Below are 18307 nucleotides of genomic sequence, written 5' to 3'. Positions count from 1 at the left end.
TGGGATCCCCAATTGCTAGGGTTTATGCAGGAGCCATTAGGTGGAGTTTCTGCAAAGGTTGCTGCATTTCCAAAGAAACCAGGAACTGAATGAGCTGTGTGTGAGCGCACATTCAGACAGACAAGCAGACACACTGGCAGGCAGACAGGCAGGCGGACAGACAGGCAGACGGACAGACAGGCAGACGGACAGACAGGCAGACGGACAGACAGGCAGGCAGACAGACAGGCAGACAGGCAGACAGGCAGGCAAACAAGCAAAAAGGCAGACAGACAGACCAGTAGGTGGACAGATAGTCAGGGCGGACAGGCAAGAAGACAGACAGACAGGCAGATAGACAGGCAGACAGACAGGCAATTGGACAGACAGGCAAACAGACAGACAGGCAGACAGGCAGGAAGGCAGACAGACAGGTAGACAGACAGGCAGGAAGACAGACAGGCAGGCAGGAAGGCAGACAGACAGGTTGCAGACAGACAGATGGACAGACAGGCAGGCAGACAGACAGGAAGGCAGACAGGCAGGGTGGACAGGCAGGAAGGCAGACAGACAGGCAGACGGACAGACAGATGAACAGACAGGCAGGCAGACGGACAGGCAGGAAGGCAGGCAGACTGGCAGGCAGACAGACAATCAGGCAGGCAGACAGACAATCAGGCAGGCAGACAGACTGGGCTGCGTCCACGTGCCAGAGGGGCACATGGCCCCAACTGGGTGGGAAGCCTCTGGCTGAGCAGGGCCTGAATGCTCAGACAGACAGGTGCTTTGCATCTGGGCTGGAGACGCAGGGTCCAGTGTGTCCTTTCTCGGCAGTCTGTCAGCCTCAAAAGCAGGGTGGTCCCAGGGCCGGGCACCACCGTTCCAGTCTAAGGATGTATCAGGGTGGGAGGTGTGAGAAAATGCATTTGGGGGTGTAAAATCCCTCCTTTCCCGGAGATTGTGTGGGACATGTCGGGTAGGGGGGCACCCAAGCATCTCCACCCCAGCTGCCGAAAGGGCGCCATCCTCGACCTTACTCTTGTGTGAGTTCACAGGCCGAGTAAAACAAGACTGCAGCACCGCCCAGGGCAGGCTTTGTGGATGGCCGGTATAAGCCAGGGCGCTGCCTGTCACTGGGCTGCGGGAGGAGTGGCTGGGACCTGGGTACCCGGAGGCAGCTCAGCTGACCTGGGGAGGAGCAGGGGCTCCCAGAGAAGCCCACAGGCCGGGTCCCTGGGTTCAGGAGCAGAGAAGGCTGAGGGTCACTTCGGGGGAGCTTGGGGACTTCCATCACAAATGGTTCTTTGCCTGTCTCCCGTGGAAGAGGCCAGAGTGAGCCTGACCTCTGGCAACAGTTGGAAGATTCGGGAACTGAGTGGACGATGCCTTAGGGCAGCCCTGGGGGCGAAGTGGGTGGGACATGGAAATGCCATGGCCAGGTGTGGGAGAGGAGGGCCCTTCTCCCGGGACTGCCTCCGTTCTCTAGGGGGCCCATTATCAGACAGACTTCCTAGGTTCTGCCAGGCAGCATGGGTAGTCGGGGAGACTCGCAGGCTCTGAGATTCCCAGGACAGTTTCTCACGGCAACAGCCCCTCCGTGTGGGGAACACTGAGCTCCCGGGCCCGGCGGCAGCACCCGGAAGGTGCAAGACTGAAGCTTCCTGCCTCGGGGCGGCCCCTGCGGGTGTGTTGATGGCGGTCAGACTCCCTTGCCAGGCTTTTGTGGTAGCAAACACCAGTCTAGGCCCCTCCTGTACAGGGCAGCACCGCGCCGAGAAGGCTGAACCACACAGCCCCTCCCAGTCTGGTAGGCCAGGACTCCCAAGTGTCACCAGGCACGTCCCCATCCATGTGACAAGGGCACATGACCCGTATGCTGCACTGGAGCGGGCTACCAGCACCGGTTGGGGCGGGGTGGGGCCTCTTGGAGTCCTGTCCTCTGTGGGAATGAAGGCCACTGTGCTTAGAACAGCCACGCCCCCTTCGAGTGAACAAACCCTGCCCAGTCCTGGTGCCTCCACAGAGGCTGCCACAGAGGCCCTGGCCTGGTCTCTGGCTGCTGCCAAGCCCCCCTGCCAGGACCCTGCGCAGCGGATGGACTTTCCGCTGTACTGTGGACATCATGGAGCTTGTTTTGTTTTCAAAATATGAAAATGCATGATCATATAAACAGAATGTTCAAGTGTGTGTGTGCCTCTGGGATCAGATAAGCACCCCGGCGGGCGTTCTGATAGCCAAGAGCACACACAAATGTGCACACACAGGCGTGGCACACATGCACACGCCAAGCACATACGTGCAACTGAAAACCAAGCAATCACGGTTCCCTTCACCGTCGCCCAGCCCAGCCAGGTGCCTGTCAGTCAGCCAGCCCTGCCCTCCCTGGGTGCCCCGCGGGGAGGAGGCTGTGTCTTCACAGAGGCAGCGCACGTGCCTCTGCAGAGCTCGTGGGGTTCCTCCTTAGCTCACGCCCAGCTCCCCCTGTTCGTTTCAGGCGTGATTTTCTTGCTGCTCAATGCACATGTTGCCCAGGCCCCCTAACTCTCAGCCCCGCTCTCTAAACTGAGAGAGAACAACCCTCCCTTTTCCTGCCTGCAGGGTCACCACGTGTGGCTGTGGAGGTCACTGCCAGGGCAAGGGCCCCATGCTGAGGGGGAGCCTCCCCACACAGCCCTCCTTGATCGCTCGTTATGATGACTTTCCAGCAGCAAAAGGCCTTGCTCTGATAAGCTCAGGGTGTTAGAGTCCTGCTCTGCCTGATGCCGTGGAGGCCAGATGGGGGAAGGGGGTCTCATCCCACCTTTCCCGTGTGCGTGGCGCAGGCTGGCCGCAGCCCTGCCCACCCTGGGGGAGTAAAAATAACCCGAGCCCAGAGCTGGCAGTGCCCAGAGGGGCCAGTGTGGTCTTTGTGTCCTTAATAGAGGAGGCAGCCACCAGGTAGCAATGTCCAGGGCAGCCCCCAAGCCCTCCATGAATGGATTGGCAAACTGAGGCTCCAAGTGAGGTGGGGCCTGCCCAGGGGCCCCCAGCCACCTCGAGGGCTGGAGGAGGAAGGTCACAGGGAGCTGGTCTGGGTGCTGGTCTGTGGAACCCTCCCCCTGGGAGACTGGCCGGCCGTGTGTCCTTCCATGGAGCAAGGCCGCCCTCCGGAGGCTGCAAGGAGCACGTCATCCTCCGGCGGCCACCTGCGGGCCCCGGGGCCTGGGGGCCAGGGAGAACCAGACAACAGAGGACGGGAGACGCTGGAAGGTCGGGGGCACCGCCTGCCCAGGGGACATGGGACACACTCCGGGGGATCCACCACCCACAGAACAGTAGACGGATGAACCCCTGCTTTTTTGGGGGGGACAGAGTCTCTGTCACGCAGGCTGGAGTGCAGTGGTGCGATCTCTGCTCACTGCAAGCTCCGCCTCCCAGGTTCCCGCCATTCTCCTGCCTCAGCCTCCCGAGTAGCTGGGACTACAGGCGCCGCCACCTCGCCTGGCTAGTTTTTTGTATTTTTTAGTAGAGACGGGGTTTCACCGTGTTAGCCAGGATGGTCTTGATCTCCTGACCTCGTGATCTGCCCGCCTTGGCCTCCCAAAGTGCTGGGATTACAGGCGTGAGCCACTGTGCCCGGCCCTTGAACTTCTTGAAGTTGGGGCTGTTTCTAGAGACAACTTCCCCAGGACGCCCTTGGCTCTCCAGCTGGGAGATCCAGCAGCCTCCGGGACACGGCGGGGCAAAGCTGTGCACGGGGCACGGGGCAGGGACACGAGCTCCCTTCCCCCCACCCTCTGTGGCCCTGCCTGCCAGGCAGAGCCAGAGCCTGCGCTGAGGAGCGTGTGTGCCTCTTCCAGGTGTAAGTACTGCGACCGCTCCTTCAGCATCTCTTCGAACCTCCAGCGGCACGTCCGGAACATCCACAACAAGGAGAAGCCCTTCAAATGCCACCTGTGCAACCGCTGCTTCGGGCAGCAGACCAACCTGGACCGGCACCTCAAGAAGCACGAGCATGAGAATGCACCAGGTGGGCCACCCACACGGGCAGGCCCCACAGAGGGGGAGGGGAAGAGGAGGGGAGGGGGCACCGGGCAGGGAAGAGGGCCACAGACAATACCTCAGGAAGCCAACAGGCACCCCTCAAACCGTAGTCATTCAAGAGAACCCAGAGCTCTCCAGTGTCCCTAAGAAACCTGCCTCCCTAAGGGCACCCCAAGTGTGCACTGTTCGCGCCTGGTTTGCCCCATGGAGGGAGGGGTTCAGCAAGAGGCCACCGCCTGACGCTCTCTCCCCTCCGCAGTGAGCCAGCACCCCGGGGTCCTCACGAACCACCTAGGGACCAGCGCCTCCTCTCCCACCTCAGAGTCGGACAACCACGCACTTTTAGACGAGAAAGAAGATTCTTATTTCTCAGAAATCAGAAACTTTATTGCCAATAGTGAGATGAACCAAGCATCAACGCGAACAGAGAAACGGTAAGAAAACTCTCTCGGGCTGGGCAAGGTCTGGACCTGGCCAACAGCCCTGCATGGCCACCCTCAGAGGACCCCAGCACCAGCCCCTGGCATATCCAGAAAGGCACAGTGGGGGCCTCACCACAGAGGGTGAGGCCCCCAGGCTCTGGGAACCTGGGGAAGCTGTGCTGTCTGCCTCAGTTCCTCCACCTGGAGAGTCATGAGAGTAAGCACCCCTGGGCTTACTGACCTCACTGTTAACAGATATGTGCGCAAAACACTAGCCAGATGACCAAGCCAGCCACAAGTTCGCTGTGCCTCTGAAACTCAAGGACATTTTGATTTAATCTGAGGCACTAAAGGTTCCCAAACCAAAATGCTTCACCTTGAAATACACACATGCACACACATACACATGTGTACACATGTAATACACATGCACGCACACACATGCACATACGTATATGCCCCGTGTACATGTACACATTCACATGCACATATGCACACAGAGATGCACATGTGTACACGTGTATACATATGCAGGTGCATGCAGGTGCCCAAATACAGGCATGCACGTACACACATGCACACACATGTGTACATGTGCATGCATAAACATCTGCATAGATCTACACACATGCATGTGCACACATGCAAGTACATGCACATGGACAGTGTGTGCACGTACACATGCGTGACGGACAGTCATGTGCATACACATAGAGACACATGTATATGCATGTGCGCATGTGCATATAAACACACAGAGCAGAACAAGGTGGAATTCAGATCCAGGAATATTGGTGCGTGCTCTGTGCAACCTGGGATATCAGGGCTCCATGTGCCCCACTTACTCCGGGGGAGCCTTCAGACACCCTAGCAGAGCTGCTTCCTGTGTAAAAGCTAAAGCCAGGCCAGCTGGCAGAGAACCGAAGATGTTCCAAACTGTAAGAGGCCTGAGGGGTGATGCCGATTCTACAGAAGGGAAAACGAGGCCCACAGTAGTGAGGTGCCTTGCTCAGGCCCAGAACCTGGAGCCAGAGCCCGAGCTCTTATCTCACTGGCCATGGGTGGTCTAAGGCTGTGTACCTGCAGGGCCCAGCTCACTCCCTACCACCTCCAGCAGGTGAGGAAGAATCCCCCTGAAACCCGGGCTCCCTAAGAGCCCAGTCGCTCCTCCAGGGCAGGGCTGTGTCTTCCTGTCATTGCTTTCAGGAGAGTGGGGGTACCTGGAAAGAGGCGTCCAAGAAATAAACACAGGAGGCAGTTGGACACTGGCTCTGGCAAAGCCACATTCCAAATCTGTGCCCCTCCTAGGAAGGTGAGCTCGCCTGTAGGGCCCTCAGCATCTTCTTCCATCAGAGCCCAGGGCAGGCTCAGAGGAGGGGTCAGGGGGAGAAGCTGGCCATGGGCCATGGTCCCAAAAGCCTCACCTCCACCCTGCTGCAACCCCACCTGCTCTGCAGCCCCAACGTTGTCCCTGCATTCCCCGCTGGGCTCCAGGAACAATGGCCTGAAGGGAACTCAGCTCTGGCCATGCTGAGACAGCCGTACGGGAGCTATTCATGTTCCCTGCAGCTGCGTGTCAGACCCATACGCACCACGGGCCAGGCCTTACCTATGCCCCACAGCCCTGTCCCCAGGCATGATCCCCTAAACTACAGCTCCCAGAGTAAGACCAGGCGAGGAACAAGTGAGGATTCTTCGATGGCATCCTTGCCAGGGTGAGCCTAGAAGCAGGAGTGTGTGCAGAGGCTGAACCAGCTGGAGAGCAGCAAGGCCCCCATTCCCCAAGCTAGGATGGCAGCCCGGCCATACTGCAGAAGACCCACCAGGACAGAGGGCTGTCTTCAGGAGAAAGAGGTGTGGCTGGGCCTCCCCATCGCCTTTGCCAAGGCCCACCATGCCCTGCTCCTCACAGCCCTAGGGATGGGGACAAGGGAGGCTCTCAACACCTCAGAACATACGGGCATAGCTGGTCACAGACCCAGGCCTTCAGAAGGCCCGTCCTGCAGAGGCAAGGTCCCCAGGTCCAACTGGCCTTGTCCTGAGAGCCCCCACGTCACTGTCGAAAATGAGAATAGGGCAAGATGGACATAGGCAGCCAGTCCCTGGGGTGGCAGGGCGTTCCCTGGGCCTCCTGCGGAACCAGCTCCTGCCATCTGCCGTCAGAAAGGGTCCATGCCTGTCGGACGTCCTGGTCCTGCAGCCCAGCAAACCCCTGAGTTGAATTATGTCCCTCAACATTCCCAGGTGGAAGTCCCAGCCCCCAGTATTTCAGAATGGGACTCTCTTCAGAGATAAGGTCTTTAAGGAGGGATTAAGCAGAGGCCACACTGGAGTAGAGTGGGCCCCAATCCAGCGGCACTGACAGCCTTGAAAAAAGGGAGAACGTGGAGAAAAACACGCAGAGGAGAAGGCCAAGGGAAAACGGAGACGGAGGTCAGGGTGATGCACCTCCCAGCCAAGAGTCACCTAAGAGGGCCAAGAGTCACCAAGGATGGCCAAGGAGGGCCAAGAGTCGCCAAGGATGGCCAAGGAGGGCCAAGGGTCACCTAGGAGAGCCAAAGAAGGCCAAGGGTTGCCAAGGAGGGCCAAGGAGGGCCAGCAGCAGCAGGAGCTGGAGAGAGGCCAGGAACAGATTCTCCCCCAGAGTCTCGGAAGGAACGCAGCCTGCCCTCGCCTGGATCTTGGACTTCTGGCCTCAGAGCTATAAAGGCATCCACGGCTGCTGCTTCAGGCCCCCATACTGTGGGGTTTGGTTTGGGCAGCTCTGGGAAACTGACTGTCCTCCCTGCTGGAGCCAAACCAGCCGCCAGGCCCTGTTCTGTGTCCGAGCCGGACACTCCGCTCCCCAACACTGGAAAGCAAATACTCTGTGCATCGGGGGTGTGCAGCAGACATAAAGAGGGCAAAGCCCCTGCCCCCAGCTGGCGGGGATTCCATGCAAACCCATGTGGGGCCACCAGGTGAGATCTCACGGCACATGCCCATGTGATGAGCCTGGGCTCTCACCCTGCGCCATCTCGTCCCGTCCTCAGAGTGAACAGGGAGAGGCATGTCCTCAGGTCATCGAGAGGACACAGGCCCCAAAGACAACCCCACCCAAGGGCACCTCACCAACAACCAGGGTGAGAACCAGGACCCAGATCCCAGCAGCTCCATGGCTGAGGAGATGGGTGTGTGTACAAGATGCTCCCAGCACCCAACATAGGCGACCAGGACCGAGGAACTGTCCTCAAGCCCTGAAGCCCGCTGAGGTTCTGTCCATCCTGGAAGGCAGAAAGACAAGAGATAGCGACATGGCATCTGTGGAGAGCCAGGAGATTACAGCCTCCCCAAGCCCACTTCCTGTGCACACAGGCGAGTCTGAGACATGGAGGTCAGTCACTGGGAGACGCTGTCGCTTTCTTGCTTGGATGCCAAGAGCAGGACTCCTGCATCTCCCCCGCACTGTGGGTACCTCCCAGGGCGGCAAGGGCACTGCCCCCAGGCAGAGTGAGGACAAGGAAGAGTGGCCCTGGGGCTCTGGGCGTGGGCAGTCCAGGAACTGCATGCCCTGCCCTTTGCTTGGGCCCGTCTACCAGCATGTCCAGCACCTACCCGGGGGCCCTCGGCTCCCCTGGGGCCCAGCCCATCCAAGACACAGCTCTTGGCCATGAACATGAAGATGAGCCAAACTCTAGTGGCTCTTCCTGAAAGAAATGAGAACACTCAGCCACGCCCATGCACACTTTGTTCTTTTTTTTAATACTGAGGAACCGGAGTGGAGGGGTCCTGCCAGGCTGCAGTGACCCTGGGGGAAGTCAGGAGAGCCCTGGGCTGCAGGAGAGTCCCCTCAGGCTCTGAAGCAAGCTTGTCCTGGTGCTTTCAGACTGCTGACAACAGGCTTGGGGCCCTCACTCTCCAGATCCCAGAGAGCCCTCCGGGGCTCCCGGCTCTCGGGCCAATGCTCACGTCCTCAAGTTGTCAGCCTGAAATCCTTCCCCCCAAAGTCTGTCCTGAGGGTGCCTCTCGTGCAGTGCCCAGTCCCCGCACCAGTGCAGGACCAGCTTCCCCACAGGACTGCCCACCTCTTCCTCCCCAACACCGCCTGGCCCTGGTGTCCTCACAGCCACAACAGCCCCCTGCTGCTGGGCCTTGCCCCGCCCCCACCACCCTGAGCACTTGTCCTCCTCTCCTGGGATCGCCCCAAGGCCTCCGTGCCTCTCACTCTGCAGAGTCAGTGGCTGGACCCAGGGACCGGTGGGAGCTCCCTCAGGAAGGGGGCTGCGGGTCGCTGGGGGAGGCAGTGGGGGCAGAGCTGAGTCACCAGCCTTTGGGGGTCCATGGCAAGGAGAGAGACGCCTGAACTTGGCCAGTCTCCTCCTGTGTCATTTCAGGCCGGAGATGCAGGACGTGGACGGCAGCTCCCAGTGTCCAGGCCTAGCCAGCGAGAAGCAGGAGGACGTGGAGGAGGAGGATGACGATGACCTGGAGGAGGACGATGAGGACAGCCTGGCCGGGAAGTCGCAGGACGACACGGTGTCCCCCGCACCTGAACCCCAGGCCACCTATGAGGATGAGGAGGATGAGGAACCACCCGCCTCCCTGGCCGTGGGCTTCGACCACACCCGAAGGTGGGGGCAGCCGTGTGCTCCTGGACGGGGCAAGGGGGGTACGTGGGTGTCCATCAGGAGGGGGACCTCCCTCTTCAACCACTCGTGAGCCTATCCCAGGCTCAGCCCCTACTCCAGCACAGCCACCTCAGGGCTCCTGCACACAGGCCAGGGCAAGGCTGAGCCAGGGGCAGCAGGGTCAGGGGCTCTCAGCCCCCCACCCACCCCCAGGGGCCCTGGAGGCTGGAAGCAGAGTGTGGAGGGGAAAGCATTTCCCTGCACTGAGCAGACAAGGAGGCCCCCGGCCCTGCAGCAGAGCTGCCCGTCAGCCTGGGACAGCGCGTGCAGCCCCTAGAGGGCCGTGGGCACAGGGGCCAAGCACCCACTATTCTGTGCCGGCCAGAGCCACTTCCCCATGTCCTCAGTGTTCGCCGCCAGTATCAGGCTTGGGCGACACTGCCAGCATTCCCAGATCCCCCTGGGGAGGCTCTTCGGAGGTGGCGTTTCCTCCCCAGCCTGGATGCTGCCCCTGAGTCCCGGGAGAGGGAGCCCCGGGCCTCTCGGAGCTGCCTGGGGTCTTAGAGCATTGAAGCCTCCTTCTCCACCCTCCACTCGATAGATCTGAGCCCCCTGCCTGCTGCCTGATGTGTATGCATGCACTCACCCGCTCCCTGACCTCTGTCCATCACTCTCCTGCATCCGTGTGGCTTCCCGTCCAGGCGTCTGTGTGTCTGTGTGTCTGTCTCCCTGTGCATGTGGCTGGCAGGATGCAGTGGCGTGCATGCAGGCCCGGAGCAGGCCTTGCGGCATCAGAGAGGCGGCCAAGGCCAGGCTGCTAACAGCAGGCCCTCCCTCTCCCCGGTCATTGGTGCAGGTGTGCTGAGGACCATGAAGGCGGTCTGTTAGCTTTGGAGCCGATGCCGACTTTTGGGAAGGGGCTGGACCTCCGCAGAGCAGCTGAGGAAGCATTTGAAGTTAAAGATGTGCTTAATTCCACCTTAGATTCTGAGACTTTAAAACATACACTGTGCAGGCAGGCTAAGAACCAGGTAGGTACCCACCAGAGCCCTGCCCCCACCCCACCTGGCCTCCTCAGCCAGGGGACAGCCAGCACTCACCTCCCGCCGTGGCCCTCCCAGGCCTGGGGAAGCTCTGATCACTACTAACGCCCCTGTGCTGCATCCTCCAGATAGGCCCCAGTGACCACCGCCCTCCCGCAAGCTGGGGTGCAGCGGGGAGGGGCTGAGAGCCGATGACCCTGGCGGGACCCTCATGAGGGACCTCACTCGTGGACACGGGCAGCTCACCTTCCTGTGGTCCTCAGTGGGAAAGGTCTGTGAGCAGGTTTCCGGCCCGCCCAGCCGCCTTCGTCTCCCTCCCTCTCTGAGCTGGGCCCCAGTGGCCTGCAGTCCCGGCTTTTCCCACGGGAAGAGCTGTCCAGCCAGGCGGTCTCTGCTTCCTGGCTGGAGCTATGAGGTCAGCAAGGGCGCCAGGGTTGGCCCCAGGTGCTTCTCGGCTTCTCTCCTTAGGGCAGATGGCCCCAGGGCCCTGCCCACGCATCTCTCCAGTCTGTAGGGACTGGGGGTCTCATTCAGCTCTCTACAGCCCTCCCAGAGGAAACAGGTCCGCCCCAGGTCTCAGCAAAAGCTGTCTGCTTGTCTGTCTTTGTCTTTTTACTAATTCTGTCTGGAGTGTTAACTCGGGTGGAACAGTGTTGGGCTTCCCCACCTTCCTTAACCCACACACGACGCTCTCCGAGTCCCATCCCTACCTGCCCTGTGCTGGGGGCAGAAGGATGTCCCTTGAGCTAATGCCTGGAAACATACCTGCACTTCCTAAGAATCCCATCGGCCCAGAAATGCTGCACGTCCCTGTCCCAGAGGCAGCTCTTTGGTGTCCCCACGATCACCAAAACAGGCAGCCCTCAGCAGGGGTGGCTCTTGTTGACCCCCAGTTCCCAGGGCCCTCCTAGACCAGACAGGTGTCTGTAGCTGATCACCAAGTGGAGAAAACTTAGGGGGAAGGGGTGGGAAGGAGAGGAGGCTTTGAGGGTGAGGACCCCAAAGCAGCCAAGGGAGCTGGTGTACACAGGAGGCCCCGCACTGGCACCCCCGTGTCCTGGCATCACTCAGAGCAGAGGGTGGCCTTCCTCCCTCCCACTGTCACGGCTGCTCATGTCTTCCTCTTCCAGGCTGCGGAGAGAATATGGGTCTCTTAGTCCATTTTGCTCCCTCTTCCCGCCGTGGACCAGGGCGAGGTTGAGCCAGGCCAGGGCTGCGGGAGGCTGGGAACAGATGAGACTCGGCCCTGCCGTCCCGGGACGGTCTGTCCTGCCCGCACGCTCACCTGCCTGTGTGAAACAGCCCGCCCTGCCCATGCGCTGCCTGTCTGGGATGGCCCGCCCTGCCCACGTGCTCACCTGCCTGTCCTGTGTGTGTGTCATCCCCTCCCCGCCAGGCATATGCAATGATGCTGTCCCTTTCCGAAGACACTCCTCTCCACACCCCCTCCCAGGGCTCTTTGGACGCTTGGTTGAACATCACTGGAACCACGTCGGAGTCTGGAGCATTTCACCCCATCAACCACCTCTGACGGGCTGGGCAGCCGGGGGCCGGCAGCCAGAGTGAGTGCACCAGCCGCAGAGGATGAAGGCGGACGGGGCCCTGGAGAACCCCGTCCCTGCGTGTGGCCACTCCTCAGCATCCTCCCCACCCACCATGTTTCATTCCGACTTTTCCAGTGGAAATTCAGACCCCGAAAGTCCCTAAAGCAGCCGTAGAATCTCACCATCTCCAAGGATTGGTCTTGAGAACACTGTTCAGTGATGGCCCTGCAGGCGGCTGTCCAAAGACAGCCAACAGAGCTGCCTCGCAGAATCAGTCAGTGGGCAGGTGGACGCTCCGCTGAGACACAGAATCAACCCGTGGACAGGTGGACGCTCCGCTGAGACAGAAGCTGGTGGCCACTGCTGGGTGCCTGCGTGGGGTCGCAGAAGGGAATGGATAGACGGGTGTGCTCAAAAGAGAGAGATCACTCAAATGATTTTTATAATGAAATGACAAGAATAACCCTTTTGGTAATCGTATTGACTACAGAGTCTATTTAAGCATGTGGTTTTAAAAATAGACAGTATTTTTTAAAAATCAAAAAATGACTTGCAAATTGTTTTTTAAAAGTAATTTTGCATTGCTTTGAAATTTGAGCTCATTTGCAAACCCGAGTCTGCCTGGGAACCTGCACTGTGCCTGGGTGTGTTCTTTATACTGTAGATAATGGAGAAATTTTCTATCTCTGTCCCTATTTGTATATGCCAAGGTGACGCTGGGTGCCCCGAGGCAGAACAAGAGGCATGGGACCACACCCGCGAACCGTGCAGACTGCTGAGGAAGTCTTAGACAGGGTGCCCTGGGCTGCAGGCCTGCCCGAGGCTGGGATGGGGAGCATGCCTGCCATCATGTGACATGGAAAAGGCCGCCACGTGGCCTTCAGAGGAATCCACAGGCACCCACCTAAGACCCCTCAATTGTTTGGGGAAGTCGAGGGCCAATGGCTCGGGTCCACCGTGCAGAGATGTGGCCGGGCACCCATCTTCCTTCCCTCCTCTGTCCCTGCCTTGGCCACCCCATGCCGGAACCCACCGCTGTCTTCTGAAGGCAGGGCCTTTGCCATGTCCTGGGTCTCCCAACTCCCACCTGACCCCAGCCTCTCCGGTGTCCTCCACGTGGCTGCCCTGAGGAGTGATCCCAGCGGATGGCTCCGGGCCACCAAGCCGTACCTGTGCCTGAGACTCTGGATGGACGACACAGTCACCACATCACTCTTCCTGTGTGTTCTTGGTGAGACACAGCTTGAGAACGGAAGGGCGTCGGGGGAACCTGCCGCAAGGAGCAGAGACAGCACAACCCCCGGGGCCCGGCCGCCTCTGTCTCTTGGGATGCAACTTCCTCCCCACTTGGATGGGCTTTAAATTATTCCCATAGGGGCCAATTTCAAATAATAATTTTTTCCCTGATGGAATTTACCTTAATCTGTATATAACTTGTAATTTTTTCTAATTCATTTCTTTTCTTATTTTATTTCCTCCTTAACAGTATTTTTGGCATTAGACATTCTTATTGTGAAGAAATAATGTTAATATAAGTATCTGGTGAAGGACCAAAACCGTGTAATAAGGTTGTGTGTCGTGTGGGAGTGGGGCGATTTTTTACGTGCCAAATACCCCCGTCCCCTCCATGAATCCTGCTGTCCCTGCTGCCGTTTACCAGACAATCATATGTTTTTGTTAAATTTGCGTTTCAGTTGCATTTGCATTTAAGACAAGTGTTCTATTTATTTCTTGTATTGTTTGGAAGAAAAAATCATGATAGTGTCCCAACAAGAAGAGAAAAAAAATGCCCACGTTGCCCTTAAAAAAAAAAAAAAAAAAAAAAAGCGTAAATACAAACAGGAGTGGTGCAAGCTGCCTTGGTGTGGGTTTGTGTCATGCGTGGACATCTCAAGCTGTCCCCAGCGGTGACAGGAGATGTCTTAGCTGCTCCAGGCCAAAAGACAATCGTCGCTGTGGGTGCCAGGCGGTCCAGGCTTGCACTGAAGACTTGCCATGGGGAGGTTCCTGCAGGAGGCTCGACCTGATGTATCACAGTGAAAGGGACCCCTCCCACACCAGATCTGCACGAGACGAGATCTGACAAGACGAGACCCACCTGTGCGTGCACCGGGGCCACGTGCGGCCTGGGTGGCCCCCCGGGGCAGCGGGGGAGCTGCCTGCAGAAGAGCCAGCCGGCGTGTCGGGAAGGATTCAGGATCTGCAAACACAACCATTCAGGCCTCCTTATGCGTTTCCACAACATCCCCTGGGTCAGACCCACCAGGTACCGCATAGGAATTTCCAGTTTTCCTTGATCTAGACGGGATTCTTGTAAAAATTCAACCTCGGACATACACACCCCATTTCTGTAAACTCAAATTATATGATTTCTTCTGCGAAAGAGTAAGGTGTGTGCTTTTTTTTTTTTTTTTTCAATACGGCCCCATCTCTCTGAAGTGGGACGTTCGGACGGATGGAGTCCTCAGCGTGTCTTTTCGGCAGAAGCAGAACCGATGAGGGCCACCCTTACCGTTGCTCTCCGGATCCCCCTGTCCCATCCCGCCGTTTTCAGCTGTCTTCCTAAGCATCCTGTCTTCTCTCGGCGCTCTTTCCTGCCACCCTTCCCAAGAGTCCTGGTTGCACGTTTTAAGTCATATATTTTTGTCCCCCTGAAAATGATAGCAAGCCCAGTTTCTCCTGAGCATCCAGCCCCCAGGCCCCAGCACTTGGCATTTTCAGGAGGCCCTGTTCTTAGAGCCCCTGACAAAGACAGCACTTATTTCCTGGGCTGGTGCACCCCAAAACATGGCACCGACACTTAGCGTGGCCCCAGGCCCCAGCGAGCCTCGCCCTCCCAGCTTTGCTCTGCCCAGCAGTGTTGGTCCCCAGAGATGACATGAGCCAGGGAGCCTGGCCCAGGTGTGAGAATTCAGAGATTCTGGCCTCCAACTGTCACCACACTGTAAGGGGCCCATGTAGCTGTGTAGCATGGACAGGGACTCAACAAGGCAACTGGCTGTGTCTGTGGCCAGGTGGCCAGGGTCAGGGCTGCAAGCCAGGGGTCCAGGGCCCCTCCGTTCAGCCTAAATGCTGCCCCAATGCTAACTCCTTGGATTGTCAACCCCCATCCCCCAAACAGAAATTCCGAAGGAGGCCTCCTTGCACCTGCCCTCTGCTGCTCCTCAGACCCCAGCCCCCAGCGAGCCGACTTCCCCACCAGTTCCTGCCCTCATCCCCAGGTTGGGCCCATGGGGTGGCTGCTCTGTGGGCCCGGCAGACCCTTCATGAGGGGGACCCAAGATGTCACTGACTCCAACCCAGAGGATGATCCCCTGCACCCTGCATGGGGCCCTGGGGTGTGGAGCAGTGGCTGGGGTGGGCATGGCGTGGCCTGAGAGACTGCCCCGCTGGAGAGGCCTTCCTTTACAAGGCCATGCATGCAGCTGTCCCATCCAGACCCCGACTGGCCAAGACCTCCACGTCCCCAGAGTCCAGCCCTGGAGATTCCAAGGGCCCTGGTGTCCTCTGCCTTCTCCGCTTCCCTGTGAGTGTCTGCAAAGCACTTGCCTGAATACATATCACGTATTTTAGACTCGAAGCCTCGAAGCACTGGATTGTGGTCCCCTGCTCCTCTGTCCCGTCCCCCTGCCCAAGTGACTGAAACCTACTGAGCTATATTCACTGTGCTGTCCTGGGGGAGGGAGAGGAGAGCTCGCCCCTGCACTGCAGCCTTGGGGGGGAGGGCAAGGCTCCCCTCCCAGCCAGGGATGCCAGGACGTAGCTGCTCCTGGTCAGTGGAGGTCAGCCGGGTATCAAAAGCCATGAAACTGTGTCTCTGTAGCAATGAGTGATACTGTGACGAAAACATTCTTGCGTTCTTCCGAGAAAAGTTCCTCTGCTCCTTCCATTCCATACTTGTGTTTGTTTTGTTCTTCTCTGTCACTGGTTCGTATCACCACTTTTGGAAAAAAACTACATAAATAAATAAAAGGCAGCTTGAGTTTCCAAACGTGCGATTCACTTGTGAACAAAAGTCATTCTAACAATTGCCTTCGGCGTCACGTGCATTGCCACTTCTCTTTCAGCACAAGGGATGCTGTGCCCTGGTGTCAGAATCGTAATTTAAAGCGTGTGTGTATACGGACTTTGTCCCTTAAGGTCTATATAGAGAATCCTCGCAGAGTCACAGACCTGTGCCGCCCGCCACCTTTTGCCATTGTTACATGATAGATTTGGTTTAGTTTTGTTTTGATTTGTCTTGTCTTTTAGAACTGTACAGTGTTGAAAAAGAAATCAAATGTAAATGTCTGGTTTTCATATAATGTTTAAAAAGACCATTGAGAAGGAGGCTGGCGCTCGCCCCACGTCCCCCTTGATTGTAAATTGCTCTGTCTATAAGTAAACTGTGCATGACTCCTGCGTAGCAGTCATTATCGTGTCTGTTGGTGAAATTTTTATTAAAAGGAAAATTCTGTAGATGCACTTATTGAATATGTGATTAGGATCTACGTCCGAGACTAGGAGTCCTGAACTGCCGACGCAAAAGAGGCACAGTTCCCAATTAATACGGAAATCGCTGTGGGAGGAGAATGAAATGAGACATGAAGTGTAGGAAATCATGCAAAGAACAACTTTGCAAATTTCATTCTGATGCTTGTGATAAAGACAAATGTACTTGTGTAGAGACATTTCCTTAAGAGAAGGCCTAGGAGAAGCTGATTTTGAGGTTAATGCTGTAGAATAGGACTGTATACCAAATGTAATCTTTCCAATGCTCCAATGAATTTATACATGAGATTGATATGCAATAAATCTGTGTGCTTTTCTATGCCTCGGTGCCCGCGAGCTTCATTGAGGGAGAGGCCCCAGGCGTGTAGAAGGGAGAGGAGGAGCAAGCCAGGACTTGGCCGAGGTCCAGGCTCCCTGGCCTTGACTGAGGAGTCCCGGGGCCAGGCCCTGATGCCCTTGGAGCTTTGTTCCCTCCATCTTCCAGAGCAGACTCCTGGCTATTCCCATTTTCCAGAAAACAATAAGCTCAGGAAGGCATCAACTCCCTGGACAGCCCTGCAGCGAGCACGGTGACCTCCAGGCGTGTCCCTCCACCAAGCACGATGGCCTACAGATGCAGCAGCCTCCAGGCGTGTCCCCCAGCTGTGACTGCCTCCAGGTGCACAGGACCCAGGGCCTACCCCACAGGCCTTGCCCCGAGGCCTCCAGGGGACGCAGCATTCCTTACTGGAGGTACTGGGGGAACCGACCTTCCATGGCAGCATTCCCCAGGCTTTTTAGCACCTGGTTTCATGGCAGACAGTTTTTCCACAGACCAGGGGATGGATGGCTTGGGGCTGATTCAAGTGCATGACATATATCGTCCACTGTATTCCCATTATTATTACATTAGAGTATATAATGAAATAATTCTACAACTCACCATAGCGTAGAATCCGTGGGAGTCCTGAACTTGTTTTCCTGCAGCTAGATGGTCTTATCTAAGGGTGATGGGAGACACTGACCGATCATCAGGCATTAGATTCTCATGAGGAGCGAGCAGCCTACATCTCTCACACACAGTTCACAATAGGGCTCACGCTCCCATGAGAATCTCACGCTGCCGCTGATCTGACAGGATGTGGAGCGCAGACGATGAGGCAGACGATGGGGAGCGGCTGTAAACACAGAGGAAGCTGGGTTCGCTCAACCGCTGCTCCCCCCATGCTGTGCGACCCAGGTCCTAACAGGCCAAGAACGGGTCCTGGCCATGGCCTGGGGTCTGGGGGCCTCTGTTCTAGGCCGGTCCTCAACCCATCCCTTCCTCAGGGTGGCCCTCCCCATGTCAGCCCTCCCTGAAAGCTGTGTCCACCAGCACCTCACACAGCCTGACACTGTCCTGACAAGGGACAGCTACATGGGGTAGGGGGTGGGAAGCAGAGGCCCTGGGGCTGGAGCAGACCCAGTCTCCTCAGGGGCTTCTCTGGGATTCCTTCCTGGGGCCCTCCTGTCTCCGGGAGAGGCTCCATCCCCCACCCCAACTCTGCTCTGACCCTGACCCAGAAGCCTAGGGTGGGTCAACCTCAAAGGGGAATGTCCAGCCAGGCCGAGCCCAGCCTCCCCAACCAGGATCGCCCCAAACAGTCTCACCCATGTAGGTCCCCACTGGCTCCCTGCTGACACAGAGGTGAACCGATGTCCCCCAGGCAACCTGGCTTCCCACCCAGGGCCTCTGAATGTCTCCTGGGCTCCCTTCTGCCAGGCCTCTGGAGCTGTGCCCCTCCACCTCTCCCCTCCCTTATCCCTGAGTGCCTGGAACACAGACCTGGCTGGGGTTCCGGGAAGGTGGGCAGTCATTACCCACACGCGGTCAACAGCCTTGCTTCGGCGTCAACACCGTGGGCCTTCGACCATCTCCCAGCAGCATCTTCTTCCAAGGGCCCCTGTTTGAGAGTGGTCCGGGCTGATTATAAAACTGACATTTATGGTGCCAGACACCTGCTCACATCAGCCACTACCACAGCTACCGCCTTGGCCATGCCTATGGGAACCTCTCACCTGCCTGAGACCTCACAGACCCTCCTGCCTGCAGCCTCCCCTCCCCACTCCCTGAAGCTCCCTACCCCTGACCCTTCCATGCCACCCTCCTCAGCCACTCCAGTCCCCAGGGGGCAGCCCCAAACTCCCAGGACCTATACCATCAGCAAGAGATCCTCCCC

At 57.8% G+C, this 18307-nt stretch overlaps 1 protein-coding gene across 1 annotated transcript in view; it reads left to right on the top strand.

The window, feature by feature from the left end:
- The window catches only part of PRDM16 (PR/SET domain 16), a 245797-nt gene extending 235618 nt beyond the window's left edge, over nt 1–10179 (top strand). Inside the window, exons 12-15 of the mRNA XM_030913789.1 lie at nt 3819–3988; nt 4262–4436; nt 8798–9034; nt 9888–10179. Of these exons, the coding sequence (XP_030769649.1) occupies nt 3819–3988; nt 4262–4436; nt 8798–9034; nt 9888–10179 (874 nt within the window). The remainder of the gene's footprint in view (nt 1–3818; nt 3989–4261; nt 4437–8797; nt 9035–9887) is intronic.
- The last annotated feature ends 8128 nt before the right edge of the window (nt 10180–18307 follow it).

Source organism: Rhinopithecus roxellana, chromosome 12 (assembly GCF_007565055.1).
Source record: "Rhinopithecus roxellana isolate Shanxi Qingling chromosome 12, ASM756505v1, whole genome shotgun sequence".
Classification (NCBI taxonomy): Eukaryota; Metazoa; Chordata; class Mammalia; order Primates; family Cercopithecidae; genus Rhinopithecus; species Rhinopithecus roxellana.
Note: the sequence above shows the minus strand (reverse complement) of the source record. Positions and strands in the feature narration are given on the sequence as shown.